At 48.3% G+C, this 15023-nt stretch overlaps 2 protein-coding genes and 1 pseudogene across 2 annotated transcripts; 2 read left to right on the top strand and 1 right to left on the bottom strand.

The window, feature by feature from the left end:
- Positions 1-1998: 1998 nt before the first annotated feature.
- LOC123412628 (dnaJ homolog subfamily B member 13-like) lies at positions 1999-7161 on the top strand. The gene is made up of 3 exons (XM_045105603.1): positions 1999-2287; positions 2373-2812; positions 6617-7161. Exons 1-3 carry the CDS (start codon positions 2129-2131, stop codon positions 7050-7052), a joined length of 1035 nt encoding a protein of 344 aa, XP_044961538.1. The 5' UTR covers positions 1999-2128; the 3' UTR covers positions 7053-7161.
- Positions 7162-8545: 1384 nt separating this feature from the next.
- LOC123412434 (jasmonate-induced oxygenase 4-like) lies at positions 8546-14458 on the bottom strand. Its single transcript, XM_045105416.1, has 3 exons — positions 13727-14458; positions 13294-13630; positions 8546-8970 (listed from the first exon to the last, which is right to left on the bottom strand). Exons 1-3 carry the CDS (start codon positions 14209-14211, stop codon positions 8713-8715), a joined length of 1080 nt encoding a protein of 359 aa, XP_044961351.1. The 5' UTR covers positions 14212-14458; the 3' UTR covers positions 8546-8712.
- Positions 9397-10369, top strand: LOC123412535 (annotated as a pseudogene).
- Positions 14459-15023: the final 565 nt, after the last annotated feature.

Raw genomic sequence — 15023 nt, 5'->3', positions numbered from 1 at the left:
GGACGTCGAAACTGTCAGAAGGCAATGAAGTTCCTTAAAGTTCAATGGTCTAACCATTCTGAAGATGAAGCCACTTGGGAACGCGGGGATCGTTTTCGTTACCCCGAACTTTTTTCCTTCTACCTCTTAATTCTCGGGACCTCGGGGTAGGGAGTCCCTACCTGTGGATGTCAGATCGGTGGTCATATGAACAAAAGAGGCATTGTTTACCTAGGTTTGGGCCCTCTTGATGGAGGTAAAACCCTACGTCCTACTCTTGTTTATATTGATGGAGAAGTATCGAGTACAAAGTTGATCTACCCCGAGATCGTGAGATGTGTTCTAACCCTAGGGCTAGGTGAGTAATGTTGTGTTCCAGTCCCCTCTACGGGCTAAATTCCACGGCTTATATAGACATCGAGTAGGATATCTAGGGTTACAAGGTCGGTATCCTAGTGTAAAAGCGTTAGGAGAAGTCTTGAAGTATACGTCAAGCCTCCAAACGATGCAGTCTTGATCACGTTCCATCGTGTAGTCTCCGAAGTCCATCTTGAGAGGACGGAGGACTCCCCATTAGATATGTATAAAGCAACCTACATACTCTGATGGGATACATGTTCACATACACTCATTGTGTATGTTATGTGCCTAATGGAAAGATATGCTAACTTGAACTTAAAGAGAAAAATGAGAAATTACATACCTATTACTATATGGCTACTTAAAAAAGAGAGCAAGTTCCACCGAAAATTATTATTGTAAAAGATGCATAAGCTTAGAAAAGACATCAATGAAATACATAGCTGAAAGTTTGACAGCCATAAAGACTCATAAATAAAGGCTATATAGAAATAGACAACCGATATCTTGGCTTAAGCATTATTCTACGGAACTACATATAGTCAAACTATTGATAGCTTTGTTAAACCAATTCATAGTCCACAGTCCACAATTATAGGTGGATAGAGAAATAAAGTTTTAAAACCGATTGAAGGAATATATGGTAAGAGCAAATTTTATTACCTAAAAATCTCTACAAATTACTGAAAACACCTCACACAACTTGTTACAATTAAGATTGAGAACTACTTCCTCCCTTTCCAAATGTAAGTCGCAACGTAATCTCTTAAAAGACTTATATTTAGGAACGGGGAGAGTAGAACGTTAGATCATTTTAGTAGATACTTATCTCTTTTAGACTGTAACTGTAAAAAAAAGACTTATTTCCCGAGCAAGAATTGTACTCCTTCGTTCCTAAATATAAGTCTTTTTAGAGGTTCCATTAATGAACTACATACGGATGTATATAGACATATGTTAGATTGTAGATTTACTCATTTTACTCTGTACTAGCAAAAGGCCGGTGCGTTGCAACAGATTTTTTTTCCGTAATTTCCAATGGAGATGATCATATTTTACTGCATCATTGAGATACACTGTCACTCTTAATTTCTGAAATTACCAACAATTTAGAAATCATAACATTTTATAAAAATCATGAATATTTTTTATCAAATAACATGTTAATTTTGAAATTGAGGTTTGAAAGATATGGATATTTTTTAAAATACTTTAATCAGTAAAATATTTGAGGTTTGAGAAAAGTCTAGAGAAAATGGGAAGTACCTAGGGTCAAACCCAGGTCTCTCGAACGGGATAGATAGGGGAAGCCAACAGGCTGGCTAGTGTGCTTATGTAGTCTAATGGCATGAAGGTTGATGAACCAGAAGCTAGCGACGGTGATTTAAGGAAAAAAACCGAATCGTTTTCCACTTATTAATGGCATTGGTGGGTAATTTTCATCAACTTCAGGGACAATGTTAATGACGAACGACAGAAACACTAATTGCTTTATTAGTAGGTAGAGAGTAGAGATAGAGATATAAGTTTCTAATAGAATCTCTCAAGAAGACTTATATTTAGTAACCGAAGGAGTATGTCGCTCCAACAACAGAAATAGAATAAGAAGTCCTAAAAAATAATAGAGCAAGAAGAGAAAACCTCAAAACCAGCCCCTTCTCAAGGAGGAACAGAGGGGAAGCAAAACCCTCGTCGTCCCCCTCCCCCTCCCTCCCTGTCGTCCGCAACCAGCCAAAGCCAATCCCAAGTTGGGAGCCGGAACCACCTGCCGCATCAGCCGTCGCCGTCGATGGAGGCGGACTACTACAAGGTGCTCGGCGTCGGCCGCGGCGCCACCGACGACGAGCTCAAGAAGGCCTACCGCCGCCTAGTCATGAAGTACCACCCGGACAAGAACCCCTCCCCGCAGGCCGACACCCTCTTCAAGCAGGTCTCCGTCGCCTACGACGTACGTCCCCTCCCTTCCTCACTCGCTCCATTGCCGCCGCCGCCGACGACGAGAACCCTATCAATCTGTCGCCTTCTCCCCGCAGGTGCTCAGCGACCCGGATAAGCGGGCCGTTTACGACCAGTACGGCGAGGAGGGGGTCAAGGCGGGCGTGGCCCCGCCGTCCCCCTCCGCCGCGCCCGCGCACGCCCACGGCTTCGGCGGCAGCAGCAGCGGCCCCGGGTTCCGCTTCCATCCGAGGAGCGCCGACGAGATCTTCCAGGAGATGTTCGGGGGCTCGTGCTTCGGGCAGGGGCCGCGCAGCCCCTGGAGCGGAGGCAGCGCTCCGCAGTCTGTCCCAGGATGCGGCGCCAACGCTGCCGCCGCGGCCGCCGCCTTCTCTCCCGGGTCAGGGGAGGCGTCCGGCGGTGGGTCGGCGAGGAAGGGGGCGGCGATCGAGCGGCCGCTGGCCTGCAGCCTGGAAGACCTGCACAAGGGCGCCACCAAGAAGATGAAGATCTCCAGGGATGTCCTCGACCCCGTCGGGTGAGATGGATTCTTTTGCTCTTTCGTTCTCTACTCATCATGCTCTAGACTAAATAGATCGGATTTATTGGTGGATTAGGTTTTAAGCATCGGCATTGTTGTGATATTGGTGATTGATTTCAGTCTGGTAGTGGTAGTAACCAGTTCTTGCCTCTTGGTATGGATTATTTTTCCATGCAATTTGATATGCCTGTGTTGCCTAGAGGAAAGACTCTGCCTTTCTGCGGTACACGACGACTGGATCGCTGCAATTTCTAAATTGTTGGTGGATCGAAGAAAATAAGGGCTGGAAATAATGAGGACCTAAGAAGGAAAGGTTGAGAAGGGAGGAATTTGATAGACATGTTGGATAAGAGTAGAGGAGGGTGTGTGTGTGTGTGTGTGTGTGTGTGTGTGTGGATTCAGAGCAACGCTAGCATGTTTGTTTTCTCTTATGCTAAAGCACTACACATTCCGAGCTACATACCAACTCAAAACTGACGTGTCATGCAAATCATACGTGGGCCTTACTGTGTGTCGATCCATGATGCTCATGTTGGAATGTAGCCAATGTTCAGGATATCGGTACCCGGTAGCTGCTCAGTCGGTGGCTGAGTAGGGATTAATCGGTGAATAGGCCTATTAACTGAATTTATCATTAGAGCCATATCTATATGTCCTAGGCTACATAGCAACATGTACTGTACTAGATGTCTAGATATGTGTACACATTAGTATCGGCAACATACATACACATCATTACCAGGAGAGGGGAGACTCCTGGAGGAGGTTGGAGGCGTGGGCTTGTTGACTTCACAAGCGGCTGCTCCTCTAGGACAAAGGAGCGGGAACCTGAACGCCTAGATCGCGGGGCGGCTGGGGGAGGGGAGGGAAATGGGCTACATTTCCTCTGGCAGTTAATTGGGTCACCTGATAATTCGGCCTTTTATCGGCTGTCAGACTGATAAATCAGCTGGACCATTTAATGAGCTCAATAGGGGTTATTTGATTTGGTGTGGTGCCTAGTAGCAGTTAACTTAAATATCGGCCGGTATTTTGACCAGTGAATATAGCCTCTCAGTACTTCCCCCCTACTTATTATGTAGTTATATATTTATACTTACAATGACCTAGATGCCTGAAAAAAAGCTTGAGCTCTAACTCTTATTGGTGTGGTTTCCAGTTGGGCAGTTTAGACCTCTGTAGTTAACTTTGAGTTTGAGCTGCACAGGGCACACATGATTTCCTTGTAGTTGGCAATATGCTTTGGGATCTCATATTCTTTTGTTATGACATTGAGATGCTTACGTGGCACTTAGGGCCAGTTCTTTTGGTAGCTTTTTTGGGCTTCTAGAATAAGCTGCCCCCTACCCAGCTTATTCTAGAAGCCCAACTAAAAATATTTTTTAGAAGCCTAGCAATCAAGACTTAATTAGTAGGCTTCTAAAAGAATATATTTGATTGGGCTTTTCGAATAAGCTGGGTAGGGGGCAGCTTATTCTAGAAGCTACGAAAAGAACCGCCTCGAAGAATTTATTAATTGTGCACTGCTTATATCAGAAGGGGAGCCTTGGTGCAGCGGTAAAGCTGTTGCCTTGTGATCATGAGGTCACGGGTTCGAGTCTTGAAACAGCCTCTTGCAGAAATGTAGGGAAATGCTGCATACTATAGACCCAAAGTGGTCGGACCCTTCCCCGGACCCTGCATAAGCGGGAGCTACGTGCACCGGGCTGCCCTTTCTTTTCCATTGCTTATATCACTATTTTTTTCAATGTACTAGATTAATCTGATCTGTGTGCAGCCAAACACAGTGTATGTGTCTTCTAGCAATATGATACCTTGTCTTGAGTACAATCACAAATTCTATTTTGACAACCTTTCCAGTTTTAGAACAAATCCTCCTTTTAGGCACTTGGGGGTATTGCAGAAAGCCAGAAACGATTTAGTCTATAACTAAGTCAATTGATAGTGTATAGCTCTATAGCGTTTACCAGTACCCGCATCTATCTTTGTGCGCTTTTCTGTTTCCATTATATTGTTTCTCGTTACCTAATGTATTTGCTGACAAATAAAAAGGTCATTACCACCTTCCCGCCTAAAGATCCAACACGGAGACTGTTTGAGGATGGGATTTTTAATGTTCATAGCTCATTCTTATTATTGCTGCAATTATGGATTCTCTTAAAGAAGTGAGTTTGGAGGGTTTTATCTTTAGAATACCATAAGCGAAAATGCAGGGCGGGGGCATAATGACCTTCTTTAACAAGCTCTCCAGTTCACAAATAAGGGGAGTTTTAGACGGTTACATGGTTTTTCAGGATGTACCTCGGCCACTAATTTCTGGCAGCGTAAAACAGAATAAAATTATATACTCAGGAAAGTACTTTTAGAGACAAATCTATGAGTATGGTTTTGAAGTTTATAATCCAAAATTTGAAAATGATATTAAAAGTTAAAAAATGAATGTTTGAACTTAGATATGTCCAAAACATCACTTTCTCATGAACTGGAGGGAACAATAGGCTAAGGTCTCAATCTTCAGTGAGTTCAGTCATAAGCCCAGATCCTACAATAGATATCATCATATCACAGCTGCTAGGGCTCTGACATTGGGTATAGTTACGTAATTGGGCTTCTACTGTTTGAGAGTGATTTAGTAAAGATCATCAGAGGTTGATGGTTTGTTTTAACTTGGAACTCAGAATAGTTATATTATGGTGCAGTGTTTATTTCTGAGGTATTTGTGTAAAACGGGTCAGTACAACAGTGCCTTTTTTATGCTGCGCTTGGCATCGAGGTGGATTGTGATAATCCAGCTTTTGCCTATTTTTTTGTCTGGCTTACCAACTTTATTCAGCTTCTGTGGATATTTTTCCCACAGCAGATTATATAATAAGTTCAGAACAATACACTTAAGCAAACTGCAAACTAGTGGGTTTCTGCCATGCAGACCGAATCTTTGATGTGTGCACACCTATGCGAGAACATGAACCATGACATGTCAATCATTTTGAATTGAAGCGACCAGGGCATGTCTTTGATGTAAAAGTTGTATTTTTGACACATGTTGAAGGACAGTACGTGGGTTTTTCTTTGCTCCAATGAACATAAGTACGACAAGTTGGTTTTGGGGTTCCTCACAGGAAAACAATCGGTATCTGGATAAGTATAATTGTTTCAAGGAAGGCCAAATATGAGATGTTGATCACCTAACCTATTGTTTTGAAGGAAGCTTTTGAGAAACATCGCTTACAACATAGATGCACACACTCACACCACCACACACATGGAGCAGTAATGCTACCAATGCATGCGAATTGTACTTGTATATAGGTCCACTTTGCATTAGTTTACCTAGCACATTTAATTGGCATGATGATATGTAGTAATTGTTTGAAGTTGCCTATCCTTGTATGCTTTGCTTGTACTTCCTCCCCGGTTAATCGATGTGGACGAAGAGGGATCGGTAGTGAACCAGTTCTTCTAAAAGGTATGAAAAAGGAAACAAATACATGGTACTATAGAAAACTGGAACTTAGACAAATTGTAGAGATGCAGCTTGCTTGCCCTTGTTAAGGTATTCCGGAGTGATGCATGACTGCAGTATAGCCTCACCTATCTATGATTGATAATTATAGCCGACAATATTTGTGATTCTAGGGCATTCATTTACGATACACTGCATGGATAAGGCTTCCTAGTTTCGTATGTCAAGTTGGTATGATGCCCTAGAGTTGCTAAAGCTTTAATTTCCAGACAAAAAAAGGATCTCATTATTTCCATATCTTTCTTTATGAAAAAATATGTTGATGTTCCTTTCTGCAGGAGACCAATGAGTGTGGAGGAGATTCTAACAATTGATATCAAGCCTGGATGGAAGAAGGGAACAAAGATTACCTTTCCTGAGAAAGGCAACGAGACCCGTAACGTCATACCATCAGATCTCGTGTTCATAATAGAAGAACGGGCACACCCAAAATTCAAGAGAGACGGGAACGACCTTGTTTACACGCATAAGATCTCCCTCGTGGATGCTTTGACTGGCTGCGCAGTCCAGCTGACAACTCTAGATGGGCGAAGTTTAACTGTTCCCGTGAAGTCTGTCATCAGTCCCACCTACGAAGAAGTTGTTCAGGGCGAAGGGATGCCGATCACAAGGGAGCCGTCTAAGAAAGGGAACCTAAGGATCAAGTTTCAGATCAAGTTCCCCACCGCTCTAACAGCTGATCAGAAGGCTGGGGTCCAGCAACTTCTGTCTTAGCTGTTCCTACAATGTGAGTCCGCCTTCTTTTCCTTTGTTCGAGCAGTTGGAAATAGACCGGTGACATGGTTACAAAAATTGCTGAATGGACAATCGCTATTTCGTGCTAGTGTAAAGCGCATGCTTTCCGTACTGTTTCCACCTTGACTCTTGATTGGTAAAATGCTAACTGCTGACATGCTGGCAGCTGCTCACCTAGTAGTGGATCTGTCTTCCCTTTTAGATCGTCTGATGTTTCTGAAGCTAACAATTGTTGGGTATTATTCAGATTATTAGTTTTGGATTTGCAACGGGATGTGATAGTTCTCCTATCATACCCCAGTCTTCTTAGCCATTTTCTGAAAATTGACATATGTTTTCTTCCCCAAAGCTTCTGCCATGTTTCTTTGATATAGAATCAGGCACTAACCGACTCTTATCTCAGCCTATGTTCTGAGTGAAATGCTTAGAGTGACATATGGTCGACCCCTGAACCTGAGTCTTCAGTATTATGTTATCCCTATAAAACGGCAATTTATAGGAGATATAATACGAGGTTTGATCCAGTTTGGCATGATTCCTCGACTAGATTTCGCCGCCATTCTGCATGCACCACAATCTCTTTGGTCGCCATTTGATTTCCTGTTACTACATGAGTTTTGGTATATACTCCCTCTATAAACTAATATAAGAGCATTTAAAACACTACTTTATAGTAATCTAAATGCTCTTATATTAGTTTACAGAGGGAGTACATGCCGTTTCCAGCCGGCCATTTGATTTCCTGTTACCACATGAGTGTTGGTATATAAATATATACATGTTGTTTCCAGCGATTTCATGTTACTACATGAGTTTTGGTATATGAATATATACATGCTGTTTCCAGCGACAGACGAGGGCCACCGCAGCATCGGCGATCGTTGTCGGCGCCGGATTTTCCTTTTGTTTTGTATATCAGAGCACGTTGCAAGTTGCAACACATGGATGCCGCTATTCGAAAAAAACGGCAAATGGTGAAAGTTTCCGACGGTTGCTATCAGGCGGAGGTGTGGAACCACAAGATCTTCTCGTAAAGGTGGGAAATGGCCAATGGAAAACAGCAAGGCAACATGCGTTTAGACTTTCGTCTAGATGGATTATTGTTGTCGGGGAGGGGCATATTTTGCTTTCACACACAGGCTGCCAGACAAATCCTTTCTCTCATCCTAGCTCCGAAAAGCACACGTTTGGCCGAGCTGGGGCGCGCCGCCGGCCAAGGGAAAGAGGACGAAAGGGAAGGAGGAGGATGAGGAGGAGGAAGACGATGGCCGGCCTCTTGTTCGAAGGCCCGCTTGAGCTGTCAAAAAAAGAAACGCGATGGACGTACGTACGCGCATGTCGTTGGCACAAAACGCGACGAGCGAGCGATCGTTGTTGTTCACGTGCACGCACGCGGATCTCTGCGTTTCTGGGGATCTGATGGATGGATGGATGGATGGATTGATGGAAACTTCTTGGCAATCTGAGTCCAGTTCTCATATCGTTTCAGACCTTTTATTTCTCCTCTTCTTCTTTATTCAGAAGGAGAAAGTGCCACCGGCCTCTGCGTTACAGAAAGTGCCACAACGTCGCGTCCGTTCTAAATTAGTGGCCATTTTTATTAGAGCTCCACCATCATTGATAGATGCTGATTATATCATCATCTGTTGTCTGGTTTGGCCTTGAGCGACTCGACCTGGCTCTTGCCGCGGGGGCCCATGCGCCGGATGTAGAGGCGGTACTCGTCGAAGGTCATGGGCTTGTACAGCGCCGGCGCCTCCGCCGACACCAGCTCCGCCATGGGCGCCAGCGGCAGGTCGCTCCTCGGGTTGTAGAACATGGCCACCGACAGCCGCTCCGCGTCCGCGTTCACCGTCACCCGGTGCTCCACGCTCCGGTACGCCGCGTTCGTCAGCACCTGCGTTTGCGTAGCATATAATCACACGTTTTAAATCAATCAACCAACCAAAGAGCATAAATATATCACCGGATTTTTCAGCGAGATTACGGAAGAGATAAATACACTAGCGGTTATTAAAATTGAGGGCGAAGCACACTACCGTCATTGAACTTTAGAATACGCTCAATACAATCATTGAATACAAGTTGCGGTGATTATACGGTCTCTCGTTCATCGAAGAGCTCCGTAATTTGTCCCGCACGGCCGGCCCGCACAACGTCGCGTCCTTGCAGCTCCCCTCGTGCAGCAGCCGGAGCTCGATGCTGTCGCCGGCGTCCGCCAGCTTCGCCTTGTACACCGTGCAGTAGCTCGCCTTCTCCACCACATGTCCCGTCGCGTTCAGAACCTCCTCCAGCGTGAGGTGTTCCTCGCCCTGGAACACCACCAGCTTCCCCTCGCTGCCTTCCTCCATCTCCACCCCCTCCTCCGCCGCGCGCCTCACCCTATTCCGCCTCCACCTCCCCTGCGCCCAGCTGATGCACACCGACGCAAGCACGACGGCGTCGGCCATCAGCCCGATGACCATCCATGCGACGCTGTCGGAGCTGAATCCAGAAGGGGAGACGCACAACTGCTGCAATGGCAGGCCGCAGAGCGCGGAATTGTTTCCGAGGAACGATTCAGCGGTCAAGCTCAAGGCCGCAAGGCCCAGAGGCAGCTGGCCGGAGAGATTGTTGTACGAAAGGTTGAGCATCTGGAGGCCTCTCATCGCGGCGAGGGACTCCGGTATGGGTCTCTCGAGGCATTTGCCGCCGAGGTTGAGGCGCTGGAGGCCACGGAAGCCCGTGAGGAACACCGGGAAATCGCCGGAGAAGCGGTTGGCGTCGAGGTCAAGAATCCGGAGACGGTCACACGTATCGTTGGGCCCCGCCGGCGCAGGTATCGCTCCCGTGAGAGCGTTGCCGTGGAGGCGGAGCTCGGCGAGGCGGTCGCAGAGCTTCCGTATGGAGGGCGGGAGCGCGCCGGAGAGGGCGTTGCCGGCGAGGTCGAGCTCGGACAGAGCGGGCGCGTTGCCGAGCTCGAGCGGGATGGCGCCGGAGAGCGAGTTGGCGGCGAGCTAGAATAATGGAGGGCCGGGAAGGCACCGAGCTTAGGCGGGAGGCGGCCGGCGAGCACGGCCGCGGGGAGGCGGATGGAGGTTAGAAGCAGGGAGGCCTTTGTGCTTGTGTTGAACACAGGAGGAAGAGGGGCGGGAGTGAAGATGACGGGTGGGCCCTACGCTCTTGGACTAATTTATTTTTCTTATTTTATCTCTTATATTGAATGACATGTGTGACCAGAAGATTATTTTAATCTACGGAGCTCTATGAAGAACCAGTGACCATATAATCACCGTAACTCGTATTTAATGACCGTATTATGAAGTCTAGTAACCATACTGTGTTTTATCCTTAACTTAAGTGATTGCTAGTGTATTTATCTCATTACGGAAAGGGGTCGTCTGATTTTCAAAGCTTTGAAGACGGGGGTTAAGGCCCGTACGTGTGCCGGCCTGGCGACGGAACGGTAATAAAACGGCGTGGTCCTTGCAACGGGCTGTACTGTTGGTTGGGCCAGCGGGTAACGGGCAGCGGCATGTGACAAACGTGCACTTCTTTCCGCTGACGGAGATGAGCTGAGGACGGCAGATGGGCGGTGGCTGCACGCAGATTGCAGGCGCGGCAGGATCCTCGGACAGCTAGCGAGGCTGGAGCCGGACCGTGGCGTGCCGCCTCCGGCCAGTGGACTGGATCAAGGTCAGATCTGAGGGGACAAATGGCACGTGCTTCTCCACCGTATTTATCACTTTGCCGTAGTACTACTACTCCAGTAGTATTTCCTCGCTGTATCACGGTCCGTCTGGCCTGGCCTGGCCTGGCCTTCATTGCCGCCACCTTGGAGTAGATGTCGTCCGCCGGCCGGTCCTCACCCCACGTGAGAGATGTTTTGTTTGTGAATCAATTACCTATGCAACCTGTATGTGTATGTATGTGATCTACCCATGGATCTCTTGGAAAGTATCCTTGTTTTACAGATCTCGATGCACGACGGCATCCGAGATTTTTGCTTGGCTCCTCGCGTGGGTCGGACCGCGGTACGTACGTACGTACTGTAGCGCGTGGCTCAGCTGCGCGTGCGTGGTACGTACGGCACGGTTCCGCCGCGCAACACGAGGCGGTGTGTACTGGTTGCATGCATGCACAACCCGACGAGATGTGTCGTACGTACGTGCTGTATCCACGTCTTGGACCAGACTGCCAACGCGGTCCACCCGGTCGGTCGGTCGGTCGGTCGGGCGGGCGGGCCATTCGGCCGGCCGGTTTTAGCAACGCCGCGTCAACTAATCCAGCACGGGCTCTTTTTTTTGTTAATACAATAACTGAGGATCAAGCATGGGCTTGAGAAAAGGAATCGAGATGGCGAATAAGTGCTACTCGATCGCACGTGTCATTTCACATTTCAGGGCCAAACAGCGTCGTCAGCGGTGAGTGAGCGAGTCTTGGTACGTCAAGATCAAATTAAATATGTTTTCTTCGAGGGGAAGATCAAATTAAATACTGAGTACATATACTTTTTAGAGATTTAATAAATATGAGCTATATACAGAATGAATGAGTGAATTTATATTTTAAAATAAGTTTATATATATTTGTATGCAGTTTGTATTGAAATTTCTAAAATAATTTGTATTTAGGAAAAGATGGAGTATTTGCGAGGCAGGTGCGTATCGTAGCTAACGTAACGTTGCTGTCCGCATCACATGACTGCACGTTGTTGCATGCCTAATCAGGAATGCCGTCCCATACGTACCGTGCGTTGCTGCTGACTCCGCCTCGTGATCGGTGGAATCTACGCATTCATTTCGACCGATCACACCAGACACCACACCCTGTCAGTTCCTACTCCTACCGATGTGCTCACACAAAGTAAGTAATCAAGTAACCCCGTGTGCGTAACCACTAATCTCACCTAACTACCCCCACTTCATTACTTTAATTTATAACTCCATCTGCATCGAAATATAGTACTCTCTTCGTCTCAAAATTTTTGTCTTAGATTTGTCTAAATATAAATATATCTAGTCATATTTTAGTATTTAGATACATTCATTTCTACACAAATTTAAGACAAATTTTTTCGAGACAAGGGAGGATGTCGCTAGAGTGAAACTTCAGCTACTCCGTCTATATATATTTTGATGCAAAGGAAATACTATATAATTACGTACATTCTACTAGTACGACTGTTCACTCCAGTTTACTCCACGAGTTACTACTCTTCTCTACTAGCATGCTCCGGGTGTGATCTCAGGCTAGCAAAGATCGTAACCGTTCGCACTGCACGATTATCCCCACGTGCAAAATATCCAAGCCGACCGGATAGCACGGCTAGCCGGTGCAGGGTGACGCTTGACCGTCGGATGGATCCAACCCACGGCCAACCAACCTACGTCGTAGTCTCGCGCGGCACAGCAAACCATGTGCGTGCTGCGCTCATCTATACCGGCAGCTAAGCACGTGGAAGCTCGTGTCCACGGCACGGCCAAACGTCCAATACGTATTCTATTTATTATTATCATCATGCAACGCGACGCAAGAAGTTGACCCTCTCGTAACACAGATCCCGCCATCACCTGACGATGATCTCACCATGATTTCGTTTAGCACCATGCATGCCGAGAGTAATCTCCTCGTGTTAATCTTAGTGGCTGACACGTGGGTAGCCGGGCCCGCGCGTCAGCGAGGGAGCGGCGTGGAGGGGCTGCCGTATACGTACGTGCTCTAGGTAGCAACGACGTTTCCCTTTCGCCACGCACGTCGAAATGATATGATGGGAGGATAACGGCGAAATGGGCACGTGCTTGAAATGGACACGTGACTGCTCCTACCTAGCCTGCCTGCCTAGCGAGAGACTTGGGCACAGTAATAGTACGAGTGCCTCTACCACGTACAGTATGACGTAGACATCTTATTTCATTTCACCAAACGGAAATACTAGCACGGATTAGAACGGATCACGGCCGTTGTCTCACACAGGCCAGCGCTCTAATGGCGATCGATCGGTGCTGGTAGGGTTGCCACGAATAGCCATGCACGCCACATCTACCACACCATCATGAGCACATTTTTGCGGCTGATGAATCTGTGGGCAGTTTGCAAGCCAGTAGTAGAATCGCGGAGAAACACAAAAGGTTTGTTCTTGAAACAAATAAAGTGAAATAAGAAGTGAGGCATGCATGTGTGCAACATGCATGGTGGTTGTGCATGTGTGCGCTCTCAGTTTTCGGTTTGTGCTGTTTACCTGGATCTGGTCCCCGACGTTGACGATGAAGGAGTCGGCGATGGGGTCGACGGTGACCCACTCGCCGCCGCGGCCGCGCACCTGGAGGCCCCTCACGCGCTCGTCGGCGAGGAGCACCGTCATGCCGCCGGGGTCCGAGTGCGAGGACAGGCCCAGCGTCAGCTCCGGCTGCGGGCACCGCGGGTAGTAGTTCACCCGGACGCACACCCCGGCGCCGTCCGCCCCGCCGAACTCCTCCTGCAGCCTCCCCGGCTTGACCCCCAGCCCCGCCGACATAGCCGCCATCAGCCGCTCGCACAGCGACGCCACCTCCCTCCCGTACTCCTCCGTCGCGTCCCTGTCCACCCGCCAAAAGAATGGAGCTTAAGCACACTTGCACGGTTGCACCGGCGAGCTTGGCTGACTAGAGTGTAACGGGACGGACGTGGATTACCGGAGGTCGGGAGGGAGGTGGGGCCACTTGTCGGCGGCGGAGAGGCTGCTGGGCGGGCGGAGGTGGAGGAAGTAGTAGTCGCCCCAGTCGAGGACGGCGCCCCTCTCGACGCCGAGCCGGCTGCCGTACCCTTCGTAGGTCGCCGGCGAGTTGGCGTACCGCTGCTTGGCCTCCACGGGGAGGCGGAAGAAGCAGCGCCACGCGGCGCGCGCGCGGCGGAGGAGGTCGCGCGGCACGCCGTGGTTCACCGCCTGGAAGAAGCCCCACTCCCGGCAAGCCTCCGACACCGCCCGCGCCGTCGCCACGCTCCCCTCCGGCGACGACAGGTCCACCACGGGGATGCCCACGCTGCTGCGGGGAGCGCCGTTGTTAACGACGGGGCGGTCGTGCTCCGGCTTCACGTAGCGGTCCGGGATGGTGGCGGCGCCGCTCTCCGACAGCGACTGCACCCGCACCACCGGCTCCGGCCAGCCCGCGGCTTCCATGGGGCGCCACCACCGGCCAAGCTCGATCGTTGCCGCAATGCAGCTCGTCCTTCTCGTCGTTCTCGTGGTATCCGGGCTCGTTTATATATAGGATCGATCGCTCTAGCTCTACCTTTTTTCTGCTGTATGTCTGCCTGTGCTTGTGACGGTAGTGTGTGTGTACATATTTCACCAACAAATTTGTTAGGTGGCAGTTGAGCTCAATCAGTTCGTTAATCCGTTGGGTTAGCTGCCATAGTTTATGCATGGGTTGCTGATAGGCGTGGAAGCGGGGGACCAAATACTCCCTCCGTCCCAAAATAATTGTCTTGAGCTTAGTACAACTTTGTATTAGAGCTAGTACAAAGTCAAGGCAATTATTTTGGAACGGAGGGTGATTAACACCCTTTACCTCTAGCTTTGCGACACAAACGAGTTCCTTAGTTTCGTTTTAGCGTGTGGCAAGTCTCAGTCAAGTAAGATAACATACAAAAAAGTAAAAGAAAAATCTGATTTTTTTTACATGGATGTCAATGTAATATCTTGTAAATGTATAGTATGGAGTGAGACATAACCAACTGAGATTTAGGAAACAGTTTGTTTTAACACTAGTAAAAAACAAATTTACGTGAGATACATTAGTCATGGTTTGTAAATGGACCGGCACTAATGTGATCATTAGTGCTGGTTCCAACGGCTAGGGGCGCGGGCATCGTTAGTCCCGGTTCGTGTTGAATCTCTAGTACCCGTTCGTGACACGAAGCGGGACTACGCGCGGGGGGGGGGGGGGGGGGGGGGTTCGTGTGAGGCTGGGACCCCACTAGCACCTTTAG

The sequence above is a fragment of the Hordeum vulgare genome, chromosome 1H, assembly GCF_904849725.1.
Source record: "Hordeum vulgare subsp. vulgare chromosome 1H, MorexV3_pseudomolecules_assembly, whole genome shotgun sequence".
Taxonomy (NCBI): Eukaryota; Viridiplantae; Streptophyta; class Magnoliopsida; order Poales; family Poaceae; genus Hordeum; species Hordeum vulgare.
Note: the sequence above shows the minus strand (reverse complement) of the source record. Positions and strands in the feature narration are given on the sequence as shown.

What these genes read in the sequence shown, in the direction of transcription:
- LOC123412628 (XM_045105603.1), top strand. Translation starts at nt 2,129, where the DNA reads ATGGAGGCGGACTACTACAAGGTGCTCGGCGTCGGCCGCGGCGCCACC. An exon ending in AGGTCTCCGTCGCCTACGAC is followed by an intron (nt 2,288 to 2,372) that starts GTACGTCCCCTC and finishes TTCTCCCCGCAG; the next exon opens with GTGCTCAGCGACCCGGATAA. An exon ending in GATGTCCTCGACCCCGTCGG is followed by an intron (nt 2,813 to 6,616) that starts GTGAGATGGATT and finishes TCCTTTCTGCAG; the next exon opens with GAGACCAATGAGTGTGGAGG.
- LOC123412434 (XM_045105416.1), bottom strand. Translation starts at nt 14,211, where the DNA reads ATGGAAGCCGCGGGCTGGCCGGAGCCGGTGGTGCGGGTGCAGTCGCTG. An exon ending in CACCTCCCTCCCGACCTCCG is followed by an intron (nt 13,631 to 13,726) that starts GTAATCCACGTC and finishes GCGGGTGGACAG; the next exon opens with GGACGCGACGGAGGAGTACG. An exon ending in ACGTCGGGGACCAGATCCAG is followed by an intron (nt 8,971 to 13,293) that starts GTAAACAGCACA and finishes ACGCAAACGCAG; the next exon opens with GTGCTGACGAACGCGGCGTA.